Source organism: Arvicanthis niloticus, chromosome 16, assembly GCF_011762505.2.
Source record: "Arvicanthis niloticus isolate mArvNil1 chromosome 16, mArvNil1.pat.X, whole genome shotgun sequence".
Classification (NCBI taxonomy): domain Eukaryota; kingdom Metazoa; phylum Chordata; class Mammalia; order Rodentia; family Muridae; genus Arvicanthis; species Arvicanthis niloticus.
In genome coordinates, this window is record NC_047673.1 from 35,649,745 (window position 1) to 35,676,273 (window position 26,529).

The window sequence follows — 26,529 nt, forward strand, 5'->3', positions numbered from 1 at the left end:
ATTCTCTGGCTGGCCCCTGGGGCTGCCCAGACGGTTGCTAAGCTAAACAAAACCCCTGCTAAGCTCTCTGCTAATTGGACTCCAGACTGTAGCTGGGCTGTGTCCACAATAGAAACACCAGCTCCCGTCCTTGACTCCTGTCTTAAAGAAACAGTTTCAAATTTCGCCATCATCCTTACAGCTTCAGGCTGCCCAGGAGCTAGGACATTGCAAGCATACACATCGGTTCCAGGATGTTCTGGAACTCATTCAACTTGACAATGTCAAATATACTATGCCCATAATCAGTTCTTCGATACAGGAAGGGCAAAGAAGAAGGTGAATTGAAGGAATATGCTTGAAACGGGGCTCCACTTCGTTTACCCTGAGATTATTTTCTGTCCCTCACTGAAGATGTAAAGATATCTTACGTGGAACAAATGGCATTACACCTAATTTGATTAATATATATATATATTAATATATTAATCTATAATCTATTCTATTTTATTATATTATAAATTGATATAATAAAATATTATATATAATGTATAATATATTATATAATATATTATAATATAACATATTATATTATAATATATTATAATATAATATATTATAATATATAATATATTATATTATATATTATATATGTAATAATATATATTATATGTTATATGATATTTATTATATAATATATATATTAGAGTATATGCCTGTGAACACCTGCAGCAGGGTGAGGTCAGTGTTGAGTCTTGCAAAAGACATAGGTAGGGTTTATTCATTGAGATGAGGAGTGGTCAGCTTTGACCTTTGTGTACTTCAGTGTTTAGCAAGTTCTCAAATGGGGTTCTGAGCTACAGTTATTTTATGCCTGTTGGTTAACTTTGCTTCTCTACTTGTTGTAACTATGACAATATTTTGAAAACATTTCAAAGCAGGGGATGTTTACACTATCAGCTGAAGACCAAGCCTCCAGCACATGAGCCTGGGAGGGTGTTTCTTTTCAAACTGTAACACAAAAAGAACATCAGGCTTTATGTTTTCCTATAGGAAGCTCATTTTCTACTTATCATATTGAAAATGGCCCATGATCATATTGGTGCCTCCTACTCCACTAATAAACATGTCAGAAGCACCTTTATAGAATTTTAAGAATCATTAAGTACGGAAAGGCAAGGAGATACATTGTTCTTGAAGTACAATAAAATGAACAAAACAAAACAGATACTTATCTATATCACCTTGTGACAGGTCTAAGCCCTTAGACACAAGTCCGGCATGTGACCACCATCTCAGTCAGCATCAGTTGAGAGAAAGCAGAGCATCTGCATAGAGAAAGAAGGGGGGGAGCACAATAAGGCCCCATCTTAATTAGATTCTAGGAATAGGAAGAGTATGCAGTTATCAACATGGAAAGCTTGGAAGTAAGGATCAGGATGAGGGGAAGAAGGAATGAGTGACAGACAAGCCAAGGTCAGGAGTGGTGAATTCTAGGGACAGAGGTGCTGGGGCCAGACCAGGAAAGCTGTGCCAAGTGTAGGACAGTGAAAGGCTACCAGAAGCAGACTGGCATTAGCCAACCACCACTTGCCATGTTCTTGTCATTCCCCTATGCTGCAACTTGCCAGGTGGTCCCCAAGCTATGGAACATACATCAGGGCATTCAGATACTTCACATAGCTCCTCAGGCATGCAGTGAATGCTATCTGAATGGCTGGTCCTTTGTCCTTACACTGTCTGTCTGTCTATCTATCTATCTATCTATCTATCTATCTATCTATCTATCTATCTATCTATAAACATGTATATATGTATATATACAGACACACACACACACATATATATATACATATATACACACACAAGCATACATACACAGATTCATATAATTCTTACAGTAATATTTTTTGATCATAGTTGACCTCAACTGAAACCATAAGATGAAAAATCTGTGTGACAGGACCATAGTATAATCAAATTCAGATGAGGTCATTTGCATGGACCCTAAGACAATAGGGCAGTATACTCTGAGGAAGGAAAGGTTTCAAGAACAGTCACATGGGGGAAAACACCATATCCTCTGTGGTGACAGATATGTGGAAACCACAGTCTGAAAACTACTGTCCATGTGGTAGAGGGAGAGAAAAGTCCTGACTTGCAGGTTTCCAAGGGACCGCAGCTCTGCAGATGCCCCGTGTAGGATTTGTAGCCTGCAGAAGTGTGGTATTTGAAGCCATCTTGCTGTGGTAATTTGTTATGATAACCCTAGGAAACTGTTAGGGTAGTACTTGAGTGGAGAAGAGTCTCTCACCATCACAGTATTTTACTTGTGATTCTAGAAAAGTATTCAGTGGCCATATTGGCTCTAAACAGCTGACTATATACTTAAATGATGATAGCAACTGTCTTTAATTCGTAGAGAAAGCGATAGAATGAGAGATGGAGGAAGTCCCACTTCCAGTTAACTAATGGATATGGCTTTCTGAAAAGCTAGCCTTATACACAAGGGGCAGTGGGTGAGTGATTGGCCCTTTTGTTTTTGCAGATTCTGCTTTGGAAAAATGATCTGCAATCGCAAGCATAGTAAACTCTTCTAAGGAAGACACTGGGTCTTTTACAGCCATTGTTCATCCATCAACAGCTTTTCAGGCACATGTGAGATGTTACCAGGCTAATCCTTAATTACCAGCAGCATGCAGTTTTCATGACGTGAGCCTTAGGTGATGGACCATGATGCTCCGGCTGAAGCCATTATTTCAATAATAATGCAATGAAAATAAAGGATTTATGTGCTGGGACCATTCTCATTTTAGACAGGCTATAAAAAATGTTAAAGTGTTTTAAAAAACATATCTTGGTTAGCTAAGAACTTGGCTTATTTTTCTTCTGATATTTAGCTATGACATCTAGAAAATATTAGGGAATTATAATAATGTTTCTATGCACAAATTTTATGTTTTGGAAATTTAACATTTGATCAAAACAAACAAGGGTAACTAACTAATTTGTTTACAAAGTATCTGTCTCAAGTTAGGAACAATCATGTGGGACTTACATTTCTTTATAGAGTAGAGGCCACTAAACAGAGCTTAAAATGTAAAAGAGCTTCTAGTTTTTATTTTCTTCTAGTGATCCCAGGTTACATTGATTAATCAGAGACAAAGAACTATAAAGAAATTATAGCTTCTTTCATTTCTAAGTTCATTCAATGTTGTACAACTGGGATGCTTTCAATGAATGTGTCTACTTTCCATGATAAGCACAACAAATGTAACTTTAACAAGACCCTGGGGTAACTTGTTTAGTTATTTCATTAAATTTGTTCTACTGAGAGGAAAACATTAAAATAGGAAGAAAAGAACAGGTTTATCAACATACTACATTCAGATAGAGATACTTGTGGATCACAACAATATACACTGGGTCCCATGGTAGATCCAAGGAAGCAGAGAGGATAAAGGACCAGACTGGCAAGTAATCCAGGAGCATTGAATCACACACCATAAAGAAAGCCCTTACCAACACAGCCTTGAGCAGTGTGACCCTTAAGTTGCTCACAGAATAGAAAACCTGTCCTTTGCTGTTTCTGAGATTGTTGAAGTAAGTTATCAACGTCATCAGAGACCCAAGACTTTTCTCTCTTTTTTGTTGCACACTGTCTGGGTGTTAGGACAACAGCTACCTTTTCCTAAAAAGCTACACTGAATGTAAGAGGAAGGTTTAGTTCACTGTATCTTTTGAGGAGCAAAATACTTGCCAGAAGTTTCTTAATCTAACATCCATTTAAGTCTAGCTTTCAAGAAATAGACCTAAGCCCTCCCTGAACTAATGGCCAGTGAAGAGAATTAACATGCCCAGCTGGGTCCCCAGGCATCAGAGGAGACTATACTGCTGCTCCTATTGTCACTTGAACAGTCTAAGAACCATAAATCAAGAGACGGAGAGGTTTGTTGTATAATCAGCAGGATCTGTTCTAGACAAAAACACCTTCAAGGTGCATTCAGTCTGATGCACCAGAGAAAACTCTTACCAACATAAACACTAAGCCAAATGAGATGGTCCTTCTCTTGAGAAACTGCTACTCAAATAGTGAGTAGCTGTTATTATCAGATGAAAAGGGAAACCACTGATTCACAGCCCCCAGTGCTGTCTGTACATGTCACTTATACTCAGAGAATATCCTTATCCTTTCAACTGCTGTCATGAAATCTTCTCAAAGTCATCTAACAGTTCTGGATGATACTGAACATGGTCTACACAGGATGTCTTCCAGGTTTTAAAATAAAAGAACAGTTTTTTGTGCATATGCCTTGGGTTTTCCCCAGGGTTTTCACAACTTTTAACTGACATGGGATAAGAAAAAAGATTGATTTTACTTGTCGTTTTGAAGATTGAGAATTCAAACAACATGGTGGTGGGTCTGGTCTTATTAAAGATGGCTGCTGGAAGAACATTTGTAGGGGAAAGTTCCCTTCTCAAGCCAGAAAGCAGACAGCACAAAGAACTGGTCCCATTGCTTGCTTTATCAGCATCCTCCATATAGAACCACTAAAGCGTCATATAAGAACCACTTTAGTCAAAGCCAGATCCAAGGACCTTCCACCAGGACCTACCTACCTCTTAAAGGTGTTACTTCATCTTAAATACTATCCTCTCAGGGTGCAAGTTTCTGAAAGCTTAAACTCTCAGGAAGCACACAAACCATGTCCAAGTCATAGCAGCGTGACTCCAGATAGATGTAAATAAATCCAGGAAACAGAAGAGGGAAGAAAAGAGATGGAAAGTAGGTGTATCCGAAGGTACAGTGTTCAGAATCCACTGTGGCAGGACTAACATGAAACCCAACATCCTGGGCACAATCTAGGAGCACCCTTTAAATAGCATCCCTCTCTCTTATATACTCCACTGCTGTGCTGAGAAGTCACCAGTATATATATATTTTGATTTTTTTTTTTTCGAGACAGGGTTTCTCTGTGTAGTCCTGGCTATCCTGGAACTCACTCTGTAGACCAGGCTGTCACCAGTACTTTTAACAAGTGAAAATGTGGGGAGGGGCCATCCCTCTCTCTCCTCCAGGCTGGTATAGGATAGAAGAGCACAAACTTCAAGGCCATATAATGTCACAGAAGCCACCTGAGGTGGATGTCATCAGAAGGAACTATAGAGTCACTGAGCTGCCAGGTTGAACTGCTATCAGCAAAGTCCACAGGGACTGTGCTTTCTACAAATGCTTAGGAAACAGTTTCTCCAAGGAAGGGCAATCTCACTTGACTTAGTGTTTGTCCCATTGGAGATCATTTTCCACCAAAACAGGTTGAGCAGAACAGCCCCTTGAACCCCTTGCACAGAATGGTTATTTTAGGGGAATGGGGAAGGCAGGGCATGGTCCCAGAGCCTCCAAAGTTACACAGCCAAGGTAAAGTGTAGCTAGGGTTTGGCAGTTTCTTGCACTAACAAAAGCATGTCTCTAATAATTGCCCAGTGTTAAAGTCTTACTGGTCCATCCCCCTAGAGAACAGGTGTGATTCAGGATTGGAGGGAGAAAAGTGGTCCCTAGACACCTAAACTCATGCTTAGAACTACACATTCAACAAGGCAAAGACAAGGAGAAGGCCTAGAGTGAAAGCAGAATCATTCTGAATGGACAGATGGAGAGAAGTGGGAATAAGCAAGGTGCTTGGGAGAGCCATCAATAATTCTGAACAGCTGGGTTCGCTCACTTTGTTCTTGACCCATTGGATCAATACCATGTAAGTGAGAAAGAATGGGAGATGAGAGGACAAAGAGGGGGAGGTCATGCAAAACTTGGGATTTAAGCTGAAGTTCTAGAAACTGGAAACTTACACAGCTGCATCGTATAGACATGGCAGGTCTCAGGGTAGCTTTTACAAGGCTGGAGGACGACAAAGAAATCTCTGGAAGACCATGGTTCTCTTCTGTTTGTTTTCTCTACCATATACTGAATTACCAAAAGGAAAACTTCTTGAGAATAAAAATGTATTATCACAAAATCTAACGAGTTTTTTTTTTCCTTTTTAAGCCATTTGTCAAAAGCTCAATCTACTCTTTACCTTTCAAACAGTTTGCTGTTTGAGAATTAACCATGTTCCCATGTTCCGTTCCTTCCTCCGAACACTGCAAGCACCACCACTGCTGCAACAGGACTCTCCCGAGTTCTGGGTGGTCAGATTTCAAGCAACCGGGACAGTCAAGCATGAGCAGTCTCCCAAACACATTGTTCTGTCTGTTGCACTTCTGATGTGACTAAATCCTAGAGTTGCTTGCTGTAAGGCAGGAGGGACAGTCATGAGAGTTGACTTTCCAGCTGTGGAGGGGGAAAAGGCACTGAAGGGAAAGAACACAGAGCCACAAACCTCACCCCAATCCCAGAGCCAGAAGCTGGTAGAAAGCATGGGCATATTAAGAAAAATCAAACTAATGTATAGCCATGGTCATGAATATGGGGCATCAGGAATGGAGCGTGGGAGGAGTCAAAAGGGAAGGGGGGTACTGAAAACATTGTAAATATAGTTCTCATAAATGAGATTCTCCCAAAAAATGGATTAAAATGTAAAAACGCAAGGTAGAGAGATAATTTCCATGAAGTTGTAAAAGCCTAGAATACCATACTATATGACATAGTAAGCCACTTGTATGAGGTAGTAAGCCACTTGAACTTTGTTATGTGTAAAGAAAGGTCGACTCCAACATTTTGTCAATCGGTTCAGTTATCCCACCTTTTCTAAAAGCCAGCTCTGCCTTTATCTTTCTACATGCTTCTCATTTCCACCTGATTCTGGGTAGCTCTTACAAGGATATCATAGAAATCTCTGGAACACCATGGTGTCCTGGAACTCCCTTTGTAAACCAGGCTAGCCTTGAACTCAGAGATCCACCTTTCTCAGTTTCCTAAGTACTGAGATTGAAGGCATGTGCCACCAGCACCCAGTTCTGACTGCAGTTCCATAAGTTACTTTACCTTTGTTCCACTCTCTTCTTTTTGAAGCTACTCATCCCAAATCCTATGGCTAAACAGGGTTCTTTCTGGCACCATCTTACTGAATGTGACCATTAATCTCCATTGCCAATTTAACTAGGTTTACCATCACCTACAAGATGCATTTTCTGAGCACATCTGTTGGTGTATTTCTAGAGAGGTTCAACTGAAGAAGGAAGCTCCACCCTGAATGTGGCTGATGCTATCTTCTGACCTGCAGTCTTTACTCAATACAATGGTAAAAAGGGAAAAGTGAATGGAGCACCTGTATTTATTTCTCTCTGCTTCTTGTCTAGATGTAGTGAAAGTAGCTGCCTCCCACCCCTGCCTCTATGCCCTCTCCACCATGATGGACTGTACCCCACCCCCAGCCATAATAAACTCTATGATCCTTAAGTTTCTTCTACCAGATATTCTGATATAGCAATGAGAAGAATAAATACCATAGGGAGGCTCCCACAATGCACTTCCTTTCTCACTGAAATGAGAAAGAGCCATAATTTATTCAGCTATGTTGACCATCCTGATCTTCTTTGAGTAGAGCAGCTTAACACCACTACAATATCCTCACTCTAAAAACTTAATCAATAATGAAGTCATTTGTTTCCCAGGATTTTTGAAGAAGACAGTTGAGAGAGGGCAGGGGACAGGGAGAGATTAATTGGAAGTAGATTCCTGGTAATTTGCTTAAATGATGAGACATTAATAAACAAATGATGTTAATGTGGCTTCATTTCCATTAACAAATTTATTCTATTATTTTTCAGCCCAATTAAAAAAGGATATTTTTTTATGCAAAACTTAAACATTGCAATTTATTTTAAACCCCATATAGATCCAGGTGAGTTTTGTTTTTTCCAGTGCAAAACAGAAAGAAGCTGGAATGAGCAGATAGTATGGAGGATGGAATCCTGATAGTAGAAAACAAGACAAGTTCTCTATGGAAATTAGATAGGAAGTCAGACAAACTTTCCTTCAATCCCTGTGTCTCAAGCCCAAGGGATATAAACTCCTCCTGAGAACAATTATGAAAAGCAGTCTAGAGAAGCTCAAGATGTTGCTTCCTGTGTAGGTCAAATACAAGTCAGAGTTTCCACCTTTTGCTAGTTTTTATTTGTATTTGTTTAAACAAGCTACTCTGTGTGATTCAATCTATTAAATATTAACAGAACGGTAAAAAGTTATATTTGAATTCAATTTAAATTTGGCTATTTGGTCGGCCATCTTAAAAGCAGACAAGAAAGAAAATAACAGCAAAAATGTTTCTTGCTTTCCATAAATCAATGATTAATTTATAAAAATAATTTGAAAGTATGTAAGTAAAGAGTGAAGAGTAAAGAATATTGATAGACAGCACACACAATATTACCAAGAAAAGAAGTAGTTATACTTATATATGTCTACATGTCTACATCTGTCTATATATATCTGTATGTCTGTATGTCTATATGTCTATATCTATATGTCTATGTGTCATATAGTGTATATTATTATATATTATGAAGTATTATGTTTATCTTATGATGCCTGAATAGAGGAGGTAATTGCAGTTAAAGCAAATCTTAGCTAAAATGCTGAAGAAATAATAAGTAACAAGTAACATTGGTGCATATTGTAAAAATAAAAACTTTTTTTCTACACAGTCACATTATGGATGATTGTAGACTCAGATTGTATAAACTCCTTAGAACTTGGAGTTGAAAAGAACTAAGGGATAAGATTTCCTCAGAGAAACATAGAGAAACATGGGTCAAAAGGAGACCCCAAATCAGTATTCTCCAGTCCGGGAAAGACTCCAGACAAAAGAAGAGGTTTAGAAATTTCATTATAGAACAAAAGTATGTGCTTAATACACAAGTGCATTCTCAGACCAAACCACAAATCTGCTGGCTTTGTAGACAGTATTTCATTTGGTCAAAGTTAATAAAGGAGAGGATTATTTATGAACTAAGGGAAGACAGGAATTCCTGGGATAAGATTTACACGTCTTTTCTGCTCTCATGGATTTTCAGATGTGTCATGGAGCCCAGTGAATGTTGAGAACTGCCAGTGTTGTATGATTAGCTGACAGTTGGAGACTGGATTGTAAGGAAACAAAGGGCAGTTAGCAGTCATCACCACTGGCCATATTGGTCTGAGTCATTTCTAATGGTCATGTGACCTTCTACAGTGCAGCTCTGTTCCATCAGCCTTTGGCTGCCACGCAGCTGCTTTCTCTCTCCCGTGTAGCCTGCCTGTTTATATTGCTTATTGTAGTCATGTAAACTCAGACCAAGAGTGCTGAAATATTTACATCCAAGTACTTGAATGTGTTCATGAATTGCTTCTTAAATTCAGCAAATGACAGTCTTCCAAATCAATAAACTCGGCATTTCTTTAGCTACATACTAAATGGTTTTGTGCATATGACTTTCTGCAAAATATACACCTACAGAATTAGTAAATAAGCCATAGTTGAGAAGTCAAATTTAAGTGAATAATTTTTAAATTTTATCTCATTTTTATTTATAGATATTTTTATGTGTCTGTGTGTGAGTAGGCAGACTTGCATGTGGATCTCCTCAGAGATGCAAAGAGGGCATCGGGTTTCTTGCAGCTGAAGTTATAGGTGCTTGCAAACCACCTGACATATGTGCTGACATATTAGATATGCATAGATCTGGAACTATTTATAGATATGTACATATGTATGAGTGATGTGCACTCACATTTCTTGCTTTGTAAGCATGGGAGGCCTAAAAGAAGGGCATTCGCTTACTGACAAGCACATCCAGGTGTACTGATGCTATTCTCAACTTAAAGGGTTCAGGACTCCTTGTAGATGGTTTAGACATGGAGCAAGGGAACATCCAGGATTATCTTGGAGCACAATGCAATTTCCAAAAGTACAATTTAACACACATATACACACCTGTGCGTGCATGTGCACACACACACAAGCATGAGAGAGAGAGAGTGAAGAAGAGAGAGAGTGAGAAAGAGAGGATGATGGTGATGATGATGACACAGTATACAAAAGGGACAAAGAGACACAAAGAGACACAAAGACTACTAAGAATGCCCCAAAATCCAATGCTGAAACCATTTGAGCTAAACCACCAAACAGTACAGTTAACATAAAATACAAGTGTAAATTGAGTCCAAATTGATTTTTAAAACTGGACAAATAAGACAAATGAAGAAGAATAAGCAAAACTTCCATGTGGAAAAAAAGGAGAAGTAACTTTTGAAGGTTCTCAGCCCTCAGCAAAGAGCATCTTTCCTAATCCTGTCTTGTCTGCCTCTGGAAGGATCCCTTCTATTGGCAGCACAGAGTCAATGTCATTTCTCCATAGCCTTCTACCATCTATTCAACTCCCTTCCAATCACCACTGAGTGTTTTCCCTTCTAAACATCTCATGTGAGATTTCCAAAGTCAGTTTATTCTAAAGAGTATGGTACGAGAAAAGAAAGATCAGAGGAGCCCCACAGTGGAGAGGGGTGGTTGACACAGGCAGCAAGGCAGAAGATAGTTACCACTCAGCAAGGCAGCTGTTAACTCTGCGTTTCAACTTACATTCTTTCTTATGTTTCAGTACCTGAGCAAGAGATATTTTGAAAAGCTTTGGATATGTATTTCCAATATGTCTATCTTTTTGTTTTTTAATCATAAAACGAAAACTAAAAGCTTTGCTTTGCTAAAGGTAAAACTTATTCTAACCATTTTTTAAAGAGGCTAAGGGGCTAAGTTGCCCAGTGTGTGTCCTCTCGTGGTATAATTACAGCCTAGACAGAAAGCCACTTAGGAGAACTCTCAAAATTGTGTTGAGGATGCGGAAGTGAGTTCTTCACAGTTGATGGCTTCTGGTGGAGGTGCAGGTGGGAAAGGACTCCATTTTCTTTAAAGGGCTGCCCGTTTGTTCCAGTGATTATGGGCAACAGAAGTTGAACATGCTCCTTCTCCTCCTCCTCTTCTTCCTCCCCTTCTTCTTCCTCCCTTTCTTCCTCTTCCTCCTCTTCCTGTTCCTCCTCTTCCTCCTTCTTCTCTTCCACCACCACCTCCTCCTCCTCCTCCTTCTTGGGAGTTCACAGGAGGGGCCCAGATGTAGGAAGACTGGGAAATGAATGTGGTTCATGGTTCATGATGTAAAATACCCAACTAATCAATAAAAATATTATGCAAAAAATATACCAAAGAATCCCACTAAGACCCAGTGATTTGGCACAAACCACCTTCCAAGTCTATGATAGGGGGTGGAAATGCTGTTATCTATAAAGATGCTTTATTGACCAGGGTTCTGGAAGCAAGGCTTTCTATAATATGGTTAAGAAAGTTATTTAACTCTCCTGCAGAAGAGACACAAAAATTAGCAAAATACAAGTATTTATTCCAATATCTATTTTATCAAGTATTAAAAGCCATCTATCATTGTGGAGTATTCATCAAAGAAGACTGCTCAGATGTGGGATTACATTAATAGAAAGTCTTTAATAGCCAGTTGGTGACCACATTAGCTGTTTGTGTTCCCTAGGTAGCCCCAACCCTTTTTCCAGGTGAGCTTTTAAGCGCAAAACAAAACATAACAACAACAATTTAAAAAACCCATAATCTCTGTTGACATACTTCAGTTAACAAAAGCAGTCAGAAGCAGAACTACAGAAGCCAAAAAGCAAGGTTAGTGCATTTAGAGACTTTCCCAGAACTACAGACTTTGATGGATTAGGTCTTTGTTTTCATGTTGGCAGGTGGGCTGAGTTTTATGACCTAAATGGTACGTCAATCATGGAGTCAGTTGTGCTAGGTCTGGGGCCCTACTATGGTCTAGTGTCCTATGACACTATGAATATTATAAAGATATTCTGCTCTTGGGTATGCAGATTTAAAAGCTACTCAACATCTATCAAAACCAACACCAGAATAAAATACAAAGCTTTTCAACTAAAAAATCAAAACCTCTCTTTCTAAATATTTTATCCTCATTACTATTCAAGTAGCCTTGTACCATAAAAGCAATTATCTTTTATTCTATAAATGTCTCAAAAATGAGCATTATAAAATCTCATGTATGTCTCTGGGTGTGGTGTTACACGCCCTTAAAAGCATCACTCTGGAGACAGAGGCAAGCAGACATCGGTGAGTTTAAGACATGACTCTTTAACATAGTCACTTCCAGGCCAACCTGAGCTACATAATAAGACTCCATTTTAAAAAAAGTATGTTCATAAACCTCTCAGTTTTATTTATATAAAGAATAATTTTCAACCTTGTGGAGTTGTGATACACCTCAGAAATCAATTGGGAACCTATTATTAGTGGATGTTCTTAACTGCCCATGTATTTATTTGGAGTAAATAAACCAGTTGTCAGTAAGAGATCTGAAATAAGCAGAAATATTTCAAAACTGAGATTCAATTGTGATACAGTGTCATCATCTATACATATAAACAGATACAAAACTTTCAAGGAAAACTCAGATTTGTGATGGACCTTTATAAATTGGATCTATCCCTTTACCGACTCCAAATCTTCAAAGGAGCTTAATGTGCTGAATTCTGCGACCCAAGTGCTACTTGCAATTTATGATGAAAGGCATTTATCCGTTCTTTCTGAACTGGCCAGTTCAAGATGCAGTGAGATTTAAACATTCCCCTTCGCAAACAGAGTGCATGGTTTAGTTTGTAATCTGGAATATTCTGGAGAAAAATCAATATGATTGAATCCAGATTTTGCTCAATAGCTTGCTGAACCGCGTGATGTACCTTGAATCTAAGTAAAACATTAAAAGGAATGGTCAGATCATTAACATGTATTTGTTAAAAAGTTAAAAGCCTAACAGTCTAAAATTATTTGTGGAATTTACTTGCGCTTTCACTAAAAATTTGAATTTCCCCCTTAATTTTGTTGCAAGTTTTGTGAATTGCGAATGTAGTAATTTTGAAAGCTTTTCATTTGAAAAACAAGTGAAGAGACAAACATCCACAGAATCTACCTACCTTCTGCACAGAGGGTCTTTTAATAGGTGATGTGTTATAACGAAAATAATTTTTCTGCTTCTTTTGATGCTATTAACAATTGCTTCAAGTCCAAGGACACCTGCTTCAAAGTCTCTTTCTTCTAGGCAAAATTTGAGAGATTGGTCTTGTTCTTCCAATGGAGAGAATTGTTCCCAGACCCAATCTCTGTCTTTATGGGCATGAATTATATATGCTGTATATTCAAACTGCTCAGCCTGTGCATCCATTTCCTTGAAACCAAGAATCCGATGCACTGAAACATTCCAGTAAAAAGATATCCTCCAACCTTCAAAGTGAATGAGGAGTACCATCAGTATAAACATCAGGAGTGTACTGGTACTGATTATGAAAAGGAGTTCAAACGGGGCACTGTCTTTACAGGATGATGTATCAAAAAGCTTCACCGGGAATCCATGATAGTGATGTGGGGTGTTGCAGAGGTAATGGGTCGATAGCTCAGAGATGTTAGTGTGGGTCTGGTTAATCCAGTTAACAAACCAGGAAATGCTTTCACATGTACAGTCGAATGGATTAAAGCGCATATCTAAACTATTCAGGTTTTGAAAAGGTGGCCCGAAAACATCCTTCTCAACGGATGTTATGAGGTTCTTCTGGAGATTCAATGACCTTAGAGATGTCTGGTCATCAAAAATGAACGGTAGAAGTGTGTTTAAATTATTCAGTCCTAGATTGATGCTCTTTAGTTCGAATAAGTTCTTGAACACCTCCACTGGAATTTCATCTAAGCCATTGGACTCTAAATTCAAGATGTGCAGGCGAGACAGACCCTTCAGGAAATTAACGGGACCACCAGGGTTTGCACGTTTCCAGAGCCTTGCTAAGTTGTTGTGCTGAAAATCCAGAATCTCTAGATTCTCAAGACCCTCCAGCGAGTCCTCATTTATGTTGGCTATGTTGTTGTTGCTCAAGTCCAGAATAGTCAAGTTACGAAGAGGGCGGAAAGGCGACGGGGAGATATCCACATTTTTAAGGGCCACCCTCCTGAGCATCAGTCTTTGAAGGCTGGGAACTAAAGCAAAGGAATTGCTAGTCAGTTGGAGGTATTTGTTATAGGACAGGTAGATCTCAAATATATTTCTCAGACCTCTCCATTCCTGGCCAGTGAGTTCTTGCTCAATTTCATTGATGCCGAGATCAAGTATCCTGAGTTGGCCCAACCAAGAGAAAGCACCACCTGCTATTTTTGAGATGTGATTTTTCGTTAAATTGAGAGTGAGCAGAGGAGAATGAGCAAGCGACACAAATGTTTCATTCGTTAATGTTTGCAAACTTGTGAAAGTTTTGGAAAGACTCAGGTACTTCAGACTCACCAATCCTGTGAAAGTATTGCTTTTTGTACCCGGAATATTATTATCATCCATGTTGAGATATTCCAAATATCTTAGCCACTGAAAGGAAAAATCGTCAATGTTGGGGTGAGAAGCAAATGAAACACTTTGCTTAGTAAATGCTCGCTTCAAACTCAGGTACCTCAGGTTGAAAAGTCCATAAAAAGAGCGAGGGGACAAACGCTGTATATTATTGTATTCGAGAGACAGATACCTCAGGTATGGGAGCCAAGAGAAGGAATCGTTCCCGACATCATGGAGGTTGTTGTAGGAAAGATCGAGCCAGGTGAGGTTTGTCTGCTTCAGCCCGGAGAAAGTGCTGTTGCTGGTTGCTGGCAGCTGGTTGTTAGCCAGAGAGAGATTCCGGATGCTTGTGTTTGAAAGTTCCCAGCAAAGCTTCTCTGTGAGGTGGATGTTCAGTTGGGCGTTGTTTAAGAGGAGGGCGAATAACTTGCCAATTGTATGGAAACACCCTGGAGAAAACTGACGGTTCCAAACAAACAAAAAACCAAAAACAAACAAACAAACAAACAAAAAAACCCGGATGTAACTGGCTCCATAGGAAATACTTAAATGCCTTTTTACTCAGTCCTTTTCCCTTTTTACCATGTGACATGGGCAGGAAACCCCGCCCACTCTATCCTTAGTTCTTTCTTCACCCTGTGGCTGTAACACCCGCCCGCAGGGTCTTCCCAGGTCTCCCAGGTAAAGTTATGTCTCCCAGCATTTTGCCTAAATCTTCCTGAATCCAGTTGCATTTACTAGATTATATGTGAAAACTGTAATGGAGCAGATTCCCAGTGTGTCCTGGTGACCAATTTGGCAAATATCTATCTATCTATCTATCTATCTATCTATCTATCTATCGATCTATTCATAAAGGTACAAAATGATAATCATGGAGTAGCAATGAGAACAGTTTTATGGCTGGAGATCACCACAACATGAGGAACTATATTAAAGGCCCAAAGCCTCAGGAAGGTTGAGAAGCACTGGTAGCTAGATGAAGCCTTGCAGGCAGTCATGACTAGTAAGGGAAGGAGAGGCAATCTTCCCCAGGAATGAGGCCCTAATTGGTTATCCATTATGGTCAGCCCTAAACATGTACACATATGAGCAATACTCAATGGATGCACATGAAATAAACTACATCTAAGAAATAGATAGCTGTGTATAACAGTAGTTCAGCTAAAGATCACGGGCCACAGAAGAGCAAGATACTGAGAAATATTCCAGTACAGGAGTTTTTTATACTAAGAACTGCTGTATGCCAGATGCATTACTAAATTCTTTTGCCTCATAGTCCTATGAGGTAGTGTTACTGGAAGGCTGAAGCACAGCTCCCTTGAATAACTTATCTGATCACACGATTATTAAAAGACAAAGCCTATGGAGGAGTGGCTAACCCAAGTCCACAGCCTGAGACCTTGATGACAATAGTGTTTTAATTCTTATAGAGATCTCAGGAGGAGGAGTTTGATTTTCACTATATAATTAGGAAAACTAAAATCAGTGTCTTTTTGAAAATTAAATAATATCTCCGCAGTGGAACAGGGATTAGAATCAACCTTACCAACTGACAATTTCTCAACTCGTTTTTGACTAAGTTGTCAATGGCCTCAAGCAGCAATGGTTTTGTTAGACAAGACTGAACTTACAATTTTATTTCACTAGAAATCTTAGGTTTCCATCTGTGCGACACATGGATTGTGCACACCGGGAGGTAACATAGGAAGTAACTCCGCCTTTACATCTTACCTCTTTAAGTGGATTTGATGACAAGTCCAATTTTTGTAAAGAAGAATTGCCAAGAAAATCGAGTTCTTCACTTCGTAGTGCAAGGATCTTATTTTTTGATAAGAACAGCTCTTGGAGGTTCTCCAGCTGGACCTCAGTTCCCAACTTTGTAGATGATAAACCATTATGAGATAAATCTAATTTGATTAGGTTCTGAGAGTGAAAAACAGAGACACACATATTAATTAGAGTCTTGACACCAGAAGCAACTCCCTCTAACCTATGAACCTTGGAAGGATCTCCAAGGGAAAACGGCTGATCTCTCCTTGTTGTCTTGAAGGCATGATAATCTGTATTGCAATTAAATGTACCATTGCTGTTAGAGTCTTTTCACCCACCCTGTTTCAATGTTTGTACCAGGAAGTCTCTCCTAGATGGGGCTGTATAAGCAAGACCTGAAAAGTGGCAATATCAAGAGTTATGTGACATGGGAGAACCGAAATTTTTAGAGAGCCCATCCCTGGAAAAAAGAATTACAAGTTACTAATGACTCCTGGGAGAAGAAATTTAGCCTGTCCTAGGGATGAGCCCACTTATTGGGTTATCCGATGCAGAGTGGCCAGCCTTGAAACCATAGACACACAAACAACAAACAACAAATTAGATTTGGTACTTATATACACCTATGCATGCACACACACCACACACACACACAGAGAGAGAGAGAGAGAGAGAGAGAGAGAGAGAGAGAGAGAGAGAGAGAGAGAGAGAGAGAGAGAGGAGAGAGAGGTGTAACAATAATAGTCAAAGAAAAAGAGGCTATCTATCTTCCATGAGAGTGGTGATTATCATGGCAGGAATTTGAAGGAGCTGGGTAGTTTGAGGATAGACAGTGGAGAGAGTAATGTAACTTAACTCTGTTTCAACTATAAACATTTAGCAAAACATTGTTACAAGGATTTAGTTTCCTCATAAATCCCCTTCTTTTACCAAGTTTAAGGACTTGAGTTTATTTTTCATGATATAAGGACAATTGATCGTCTCCCTGTTTATAATAAGCGTTTATTGGTATTATAAGAGATAGCAGCATAGCTTAGTAAACATAATTGCAAGGCATGAACCTCGGGAACTAGTTACAGGAGAGAAAGAAGAAAGCACTGCTTTAAGGAAACACAATCGCTACAGCCAAGGCTCAGGGAACTTCTTGGAAGACAGAGCAGGAAGATTATAAAAGCCAGAGGGCCATGAAGTCGGCCAGTAAGTTTCAAATTCCGGCAAAAAGGAAACCTCGGGTAGGTTAGGGAAAAGTCAAACGGAATTTCTATGAGAAATTAGTCTTACTTTTATGCATTAAGAAGAAAAACTGCGTTTCTCTAGTAATTTCTCTGATCAGATTTTGAGGCATTTGCATTGAAAGGTATTTCCCCCGCACACTATGAGAAGAAAGCTCAGAGACTGGCCAACACATCGATTTACCAGTTCTTCTTAAATTTGCACATTGTGTCCTCTTCATCAGAGAAGGAATAAGGCTCGGTTATTTTGTTTGAGGCCATCAAATAAAGAAAATAATTGATTTACAGACGGCGTTGGTCTAAGTGAAGCACTTGAGTTGCTGGTATTATTAGCTAATAACACACACTTTTCATATATTTAAATTTTAAGCCAATTTTAAAAGGGAAAAGGCAGAAACCATTGGAAAGGTAATGTTCCAAGATTCCTGAAACGCCAAAGAGTAGGTAGTATTTTAGTAAAACAGTCTGCTTTGTCAACTTGTTACTTTTACTGAAGTCAGAGTTTGGACTCATTGTGTTTCTTACTGCTTCCCATTCTAAACTCAGCAGTACCATGAGTTTGTTATCTGTGTTCCCTGGAGGACAGTCAGATATATGTCTGCTCATGATGTCTTTCTTTAAGTCCTGTTTCAAATGAGACAATGCAGGAGATTTCTTACTGTTTCAATTGACCAAAGACTGTAACATACACAACTCCCACGTGTGCACAGGTGGACCCCACAGTCATGACGAGGATTGATCTGACTTTATATTCTTACCTTGTTAGTTATGAAGACTACCATGGGTAACTTGAAAACTTAATGTCGGGTAACTTTAGATAATATTATCATTTCTTAGAACAAAATGAATATACTCCTCTTACCTTCTGGTTTTTGAAAGGGTTGCCTTTAATTTTGTGTATTGAGTTGGACATTAGATGGAGTTCTGTCAGGTTCGTGCAGAAGACAAAGGTTTTATCAGAAATCTGAGATAGCTCATTGTGTTGCAGGTTCAATACTTTCAACAAAGGGAGCATCTGGCACAGTTCTGGCTCCAGTTTTGAAATGGAGTTAAATCCTGCATCCAAGATAGCAAGGTGGCTGTATCTGGTAAAATTGGTAGGTGGTAATCCTCTGAGTTGATTGTGAGTAAGATTCAAGACTGTTATGTTAGAGGGAAGGTCATCAGGTATGTGTGTTAGCTTCAAATGGCTGCAGTCAGCTACGTTGTATCTCACAGTGCATTGGTTTGTGGAAGACACCACAAGAATCCACAGGGGCAAAAGTCCCCAGAAGGAGCATATTAGATAAGATGAACACCCTTTCATGATTCTGCCCTACAAAGGAAATATAAAAAGTAATGGGTGTTACCATAACTTTTGGTGCATTCTTTTAAATCGTGCCACCCAAATCTATACAAGATCTGTAGATAAGTTTTACACCATACAAGTAGGTAGCACACAAACAATGCACCAAGCAGAGATAATTCAAACAGCATCAATAAGTGAAGTGATCTGCTTGCACTTCTTCCTCATTCTTCCTCCCACTGCAAAGATAAGGACTTCAATCATGCCATTTCCTTGTAACTACGGTTATTTTATTTTCTCTGTTGTTACGATTACTATTTTTAAAGCCATCTACAAGTCAGTCAACTCCAGACAAAAATTTCCTCTTGAAATTACTTTTTATCAACACATCATAATTATACATGCTTCTAGAACAGAATGACAGTTTCAGTCTGTGTACAGTGTATTCCGAGCTCACTGGAGGGATTTTCTTGTCCATCACTTTGAATATTTATCAACATCTCGTGTTAAGAACACTCTCAGACCTTTTTACAATGGATTCTTTTATTTCTAAGTGTAGAAATCCAAGTCATTCCTCTACCTCAGCTGCACCACTGAATTTGTCAACCCCCCCTCTCCTCTCTGCCTCCCTACACTCTTTGTCACCTCCAGTAACCAATGTTTCATAATTCTCGAAGCTCATCATTCACACCAAGAACATGTGACTTTTGTTTTTCTTTGTCTGATGTATTTCACCGATCATGGTCTCACTCAGATGCACCCATGTTGTTAATGACATGAAGCATTTTTTTTTTTTTTACTATAAATGTTAGTTTAACTACACCATTCTCTCATTTCCTTATATAATTTTCTATAGCTATGCTTAGCTTCATTTAATATAGTGTTGCACTCATAATTTAAAAGAATGTGCCTAAAACTGTATTTCTTGGTTAACTGACTCCACAGAATTTCCTGATACCTCTTCCCGTGGCATAGGAGACTCAAGTTTTTCTGTTTTTACCACATCTTTCCATTCTTACTTTCATATAACTTTTAGGATAGCATCATCTCACATGACCAAGAGAAGAAATGTTAGGGATTTTCACCTGTGACTATGATTAAGCATCAAATCTTTGCATCTAGGTTAATTAGAAAAGCCTAATGTTCAGAAATCTCATTCATAACTTTATGTTTGTATCAGTCAATATCCACCAAAGAATCAGCAAAACTTAGAGGAACATGTGATGAGTGTAGACCCTGGATTAGCATGGCCTGTGTTCTAGTTTTGGCAAATTTTCATTTCTCAGACGTAGTTACCAAAGGTAACTGAGGCCCAAAGGATGTAAATCAAGTTGATCTTGTGGAACTCGGCATAAAGCGATGTAGTGTCAAAAGCATTATTTGGCTGAAGTAAGAACACCATGAGTTTAGAGTATGTGGTTATGCTAAGTTCTGTCTTGTGACATTTCACTTTATAATGAGAAACCCAAATTTATCATGAGATACTCACAGCTAAACACTAAACAAGACAATAGTGGAAGAAACACTAAAGTGAGTGGAGCATCTGAAATGTAAGGGGCTTTCCTGCATGCTTAGGAGTCCTAAGCTTCTCATTCGCTCACAGTGGCTGAGCATGGATTGCACATGGCTCACCTCACAGACTGTGACAACCTGTGCTGTTCCCCAACAGTGATGAAAGATCACTGCAGAGGCCAGTGTCCTTTCAAACTGCTCTCAATTTTGCTTTAAAAACCAAATGGAAAGTTCTGAGTTCTGAGATGCTCTTGGGTCATTTTTCAGGAGTATTTGGCTTAAGAGTTAGAAGTAAGTTTAAGCATTTGCTTGTAAATTACTGACAAAACCCATAGTTCTTTCAAAATTTGATCTTTGGTATTTTTGTCTTTGATAATTTTTTCTCTCTGTCTCTGTCTTTCTGTCTCTGTCTGTCTCTCTCTCTTTCTGTCTCTGTCTGTCTCTCTCTCTCTCTCTCTCTCTCTCTCTTTCTCTCTCTCTCTCTCTCTCTGACACTGTTTCTCTTTGTAGCCCTGGCTGTCCTAGAACATACTATGTAGACCAGGCTGGCCTCAAACTTACAGAGCTCCCCCTGCCTCTACCTCCTGAGTGCTGGGATGAAAGGCATGAGACACCACTGCCCTGTTTATGTCTTTAGTAATTTTGATACCTAGATTATATTTGAAACACAGACTTTTTTTTATTATTTTATTAGCATAAATTATTTGAACAAAGTAATGGGCTTCATGATGATTTTTTTTTCATACAAGAATATTAACCTCCAATACACATCAGGTGGCTTAGCAACTGAAAGCCCTTTCTGCTCTTGCAAAGGATCAGGGTTCAATTCCCAGCACCCACCGGACACCTCATAATCATTTGTAACTCCAATTCTAGGGAATCTGAATTCTATTCTGGCCTCCATGTGCATCCGTGCATGTGCAGACTGTCCATACACACATGCAGGAAGAACACTCATAAAAATAAAAATACATTTAAAATTACCTTTCACACAAAATCACAAAAGCAACAGCCTCTTGTCTCCTACCCTCCAGAGTTGCCAATAGATCTCAAACTCTCCTCAAACTCTCTCTTCCTTTATATAACACTTTTCTCCTAATAGTTTCAACTTTATACTTTTTAATGTCTTTTCTTTAAATGTGATAATGCAAAATTTCGCGACAGTATTTCAAGTTATGTCTCTCCTTCCAAATGTCTCTATTGTTACTTATTTCAGTCTGACAGTTCCCATTTTCCTCAACTTTTATAACATCTTTTTCTATAATTTTCTTTCTTTCTATATTCTCTCCTTTGGAATTACTTTCAAGCAGACATTGGTAATTCTATATAATCTAGTCCCTATCTCGATTCTTATATTTTCTTTCTATCTTTCTATCTCACACTCTTAGATATAAGTTTAGCTTTGCACACCAGACCAACCCCGATTCGTGTTTATTTTAATAATTATATCTTAAATATATGCAAAAGGGTACACAAACCATAAATGAACAAATTATTGAATTTTCATAGTTGTATCTATCAGTGGACTTGCTACTCAAACCAAGAAACACGGGACTCCAATGCTTTAGGAAATCCCCCCACCCACCCCAGCAATCCTTCCTTCTTCCTAAACACACTTTTACTTCTTACACACAAGGTTACCCGCCTTTGTAGTTAGTATTAATGAGATCTTTATAGTCAGTATTAATGAAAGCTTTCATCATAGCTGCCCCCATTGGCACAGTTTCATTCTTTTTTCAGTTACTTGTGGCAACCGTGATACAAAATATTACTAAGTACAATGATGAATTGAGGCATTGTGTGTGTGTGTGTGTGTGTGTGTGTGAGAGAGAGAGAGAGAGAGAGAGAGAGAGAGAGAGAGAGAGAGAAAGAGAGAGAGAGCTCATTATTCATTATCATTAGCCTCTTCCTATTCCTATTTATAAACTAAATTTCATCACAGGCATGTATGGACAGGTGGATCCTGTATATAGAGTTAGATACTCCTGATGCACTTGGGGATTCACTGTATGTAGAGTTAGATACTCCTGATGCACTTGGGGATTCACTGTATGTAGAGCTAGATACTCCTGATGCTCTTGGGGACTCACTGTGGTCTTAGAGCATCCCCGTGACTAAGGAGGATAGTGTGTGCATCATTCTGCCTTTCAGCATTCTTTTCTTTGTTTCACATGAAGTTTGCAAGATGTATTCACATCTCATCATGTCTTAAATTCATCATTTTCATCGACGTAAAATGCTCCGGTATATGGATATGCTATAGGCAACACAGTTCCCACATTTTTCAATAAAAATTCTTAAAAGGGGCCAGACATGGTAGCTTATATCTTTTAATTTCATCAGCACTTGGGAGGCAGAGGCAAGTGAGTCTTTGTGAGTTTGAGGCCAGCCTGGTCTACATGGTAATTTCCAGGCCACATAAGGCTACACAGTAAGATCTTGTCTCAAAACAAAATAGAAAAAGAAAAAGAAGAAGAGCAAGAAAGTATTCTTGAATATTCTAGACAACTCAAAGAACTCTACAGCAATTATGCTTGTGCTATAACACACATAATAATCTATCCACACACCTCTATCATCGGTTCACAAACATGTGCTGCGAGCATCAGTCTCCTCCCTGGACAGATTACTTCCTCATTTCTAGTTTCAGCATTTTTAATATATAATTTGTTATCTAATGTAAAATTCCACATAATAAGATGCATTTTAAGTATACATCCTCTGACAAGGCAAATGCATGAATCTGTGTAACTCAAGCCCAAAGAATTACTCTCTCCTCTTCCCAGTTAATGTCCATCCTTACTCCCAGAAGCAACCAGTGTCGTCCCTACAGATTGGTCTTGTAACCTCAAAGAAGGGGACCTCATTCATTCTCATATATATAGCTGCCGTTATTAGTGCGTTAGTTTTGAAGTTCACCTGTAATGTGTTTTTCAATACAGTGGCTTCCCTTTTCCCCCAGAGGACATAGTCATAATCCCCAGGGATCATATGATATTTACTTATTTTTTTCTATGCATGTGAATCTATCATAAAGTTTGCATTACAAACCAGTTTGCAAAGTAAGAGACAGACAACGAACGAGTTTTCCTTGCAGTACTGTTCTCAACTCTACTTACCAGATTATGGGTACAAACCCTGTATCATATTCTACTTCTTGTTTAGGGATAACATCAACCCCTCTGGAAAGTCTGTAAATAAAAGTTAGAATTTCTAAGGACCAAGGCATTTCCAAGCTGTATCCCTGAATAACTGAAAGACAGGCCCAATCTGAAAACTTACTTCATTGAGAATGAAAAACAAAACAAAACAAAACAAAAACAACAAAACAAAACAAACAAAACCTCCAAATCCACTAAGTGCTAATGAAGCAGGCTGTGTGAAAAACAAGGTCATGACTAGAATGTTAGGGAATTCAGAATGGTGACCACACACAAACAGAAAGAGAGAGAAAGAGAGGACAGGGAGGAGGGCAAATCCTACTTAGTTTCTAAGGAGGTCCGATCAGTAATGATTTCCAATGGACAGTGATCCCTTTTTAATGAAAATCTTTTCATCAGTAACATGAGTTAATAGGTAACTCATAGTTCATAGTAAAGGAAAGCTTTACTATTTCAAAACATTGAAATGCGTGTCAACCCATAATCACATTATAAAGTCATGAGAAGAGCTTATGACAACTTTCATAGGTTGAAGGTTGACTGTTGTCCCCAGCGAGTCCCTAATTTCTCAGCCTGGTCTCTGGCCTTTACTATACAACTTCCGGAACAGCCTGTCCTCCTCTCCTGTCACCTTCTTTTTTTTTTTCTGTAACAGAAAGTGACTGGCCAGTTCCTAGAAACATCTGAGAATTCATCCTTTCTCAAGAACATTGCCATAGAATGCCAGATTTTCCTTTCTAGCCAACTACAAGGACTTTTTAAACTTCTGGGATTTTGTTCTTTAAGGCAAAGGTGTAATTGTTTTAAAGCATTTTAATTACCTTTTAATATAATCCTTTTACTTACTCTTTGATGATTTTATGCTATACACTACACATACCTATGTTTTTTGAACTTGTTTATTCCTTATGCCTCCCCCACACCAGCCACCCTCACCCTCATTTTAAAGCCTTTTACACAATCACTTTGGAAACTTTCTTGAAGTATCTTTCCAAGAAGAGAAGTCTATAGAGGAAGTATTTTTGTTTTGTTGTTGTTTTAATTGCTGCATAAAATTGGCATTTCATCACAGAAGCCAGATTTTGTGGTTAAATTTACATTTGCAATTATGGTGCATTTCTCCCTCCACCCCCGCCCCCATACCTGTATCATCTTCTATATCTTCTTTTGTTGCGTGATATTGTGATTCAGGCAGTTTTACCTCCCAGATAGAGATCAGGTGGGTTAACCTCAAAAGCCAAGTATATCCTGATTTTATTCAGCCTGAGATCCTGCATCTTCTTAGTTTTCATTCAGACTTTTTTTTAAATCAGACATTTCCTTCCAGCCTGAAAGTGAAACTGAATTTAAAAAGGGGGTGGGGGGAAGAAAGGCTAGCATAGTTAGTGAAACAGATTATTTTCAGCCAAATAGTTAGATTGTTATTAAACTGTTACCTTTGGGGGGGGGTGTCTTTTTTAAGGACCTCCTGGAATTCATTGAAATGATCACAAATCAACCTTTAGGGAGAGAGGTTAAACAGAGGAACCAAACGGCTGCTCCCTGTTGGAGGAACTCTGGAAGTCAGTAAGTTCCGGGCTTCAGAGTCAAGCCCTCTCACAGTGGGATTCAGATCCTTGCAAACCTGTGTGATTTGAGTGTGGTCTGAGGCTTGGAAAGGCGGGCCAGAGTGCAGACCGGGATCCTGCATAGTGCGAGTGTTCAATGAGGGACAAGCTGGGGGGGTGGGGGTGGGGGTGGGGGAGGACAGGACGTACCTAAACAAAGTGAAAGTCATTCGCTTACCTCACTTTATTTTCTTTGCAAAATGAGTAAGGTCAAACTTAATCTCTAGGTAAAAATGGTCATCTAGTTTTCCAGCAGGAAATGTTGAGGGTATCTCGGACACAGGAGGAGGTCCTGCCTCAAAAGCAATAATGAGGACACTCCCAAAAACAACGGGGGGGGGGGGGGGATAACAATAGGGGGAGGGGCGGAAGTGGGGAGGTGTTCTATCTGGCACTGGTTGTCACAAAGAACCTTTCCTGCTCAAGCAGGCCCAGTTTCCCCACAGAATCCACGAATTAGGCATCAGAAGGCATCAAACATGTTTGGACAGAGAAGAGCTCAGATTAACTCCTTCCTCCTCAATTAGCTTTGCAGACTTGCAATTCGTTAATTGCAAGAGAATGAACTCAGTTTTCTTTTCGTTACAAATGAGCAATGATATAAGATACAGCCAGGTTGATATGTAATAAAAACATAATAAAGCATACAAGAAATGGGAAAGCACCTGACCTGATTTCCTTGTTAAGTCCTCTGGGGGAATGCCTGAGGACTCACCACAATGGTTCCTTTTGTTGACTGGGGTTGAGGTGAAAGTGGAACGGTGAACTGAAAGCAAGAAGTAACTTTGTATCCAGGTGCAAATTGCCCTTCCCTGGCCCCAGTTGGTTACTACCTGTGGTTACCTGGCTTGTTCAGTTGTACTACCTTTAATTCAACACCATAAGCAAGTAGTTGTTCTCGGTAAATAATTGTCCTCTGCATCGGTCCATCTGGATGCCAACAAAAAAATGTTAATAGTCTTGGCAAGATTTCACCTTTGCGGGTTCTTTGAAAACAACCCCCGCAGAAGAGCATTACCCTGGCTAGCCTCTGAAGGACTAGTCTCCTGACAGAGAATCAGCCATTGTGTGGTCCTCTCCTACACTGACCCTTGGCTTGGCTAGATTGGACCAAGCAGATATCAGCAAGAAGCAGAGTTTGATTCTGAGTTCATTTTGAAGGCCTGATAAGTTCTTCTATATTTGAGACTTGTCTTCTTGGAACACCAATCTCTCTTGGGCTTCATTGGAATCTCAGGCTTTATTGCTAGGCAATAAGAGAGGCTCAGATTAGCTGTGCAATGGACATGGGGAGGGGAATATGCACGCTCACTGAGCACCTGGGAGACTAACATGGACTCTTTGGATGCATGGGAGATAATCCTCCAATCTGCATTAATTTACTGCAGCTTCTTCAACAATGACCTTGAATGACCTTCTTCAACAAGTTCTGCCAACATTCCAGAAAATCTGCAAAGCACATTGGTGCTGCTTTCCTGTTTTGAAATGGAGTAATATTGCTATGCAGCGTTAGATAAGTACAATATACTTCTTCTGTAATCTATAATCTCATTACAGATATTAGGTTAGCTATAATATTAGTTGGCTAGTAAGTGGCTTCAAATAAATAATAA

At 39.1% G+C, this 26,529-nt stretch overlaps 1 protein-coding gene across 4 annotated transcripts; it reads right to left on the reverse strand.

Moving 5' to 3' along the window:
* Positions 1-11,427: 11,427 nt before the first annotated feature.
* On the reverse strand, positions 11,428-25,233 carry Tlr3 (toll like receptor 3). 4 transcript variants are annotated; one of them, XM_034519829.2, is made up of 7 exons: positions 25,095-25,233; positions 24,453-24,649; positions 23,268-23,339; positions 18,214-18,666; positions 16,081-16,272; positions 12,953-14,805; positions 11,428-12,725 (listed from the first exon to the last, which is right to left on the reverse strand). In XM_034519829.2, the coding sequence occupies exons 4-7, from the start codon at positions 18,655-18,657 to the stop codon at positions 12,497-12,499; spliced, it is 2,718 nt and encodes a 905-aa protein (XP_034375720.1). In that variant the 5' UTR covers positions 18,658-18,666; positions 23,268-23,339; positions 24,453-24,649; positions 25,095-25,233; the 3' UTR covers positions 11,428-12,496. The 4 variants fall into 4 exon arrangements, with proteins under 4 accessions (XP_034375720.1, XP_076770181.1, XP_076770180.1 ...); XM_076914066.1 differs by lacking the exon at positions 23,268-23,339 and adding an exon at positions 24,746-24,993 and having other exon boundaries at positions 24,453-24,637; positions 25,095-25,219; XM_076914065.1 differs by lacking the exon at positions 23,268-23,339 and having other exon boundaries at positions 24,453-24,637.
* Positions 25,234-26,529: the final 1,296 nt, after the last annotated feature.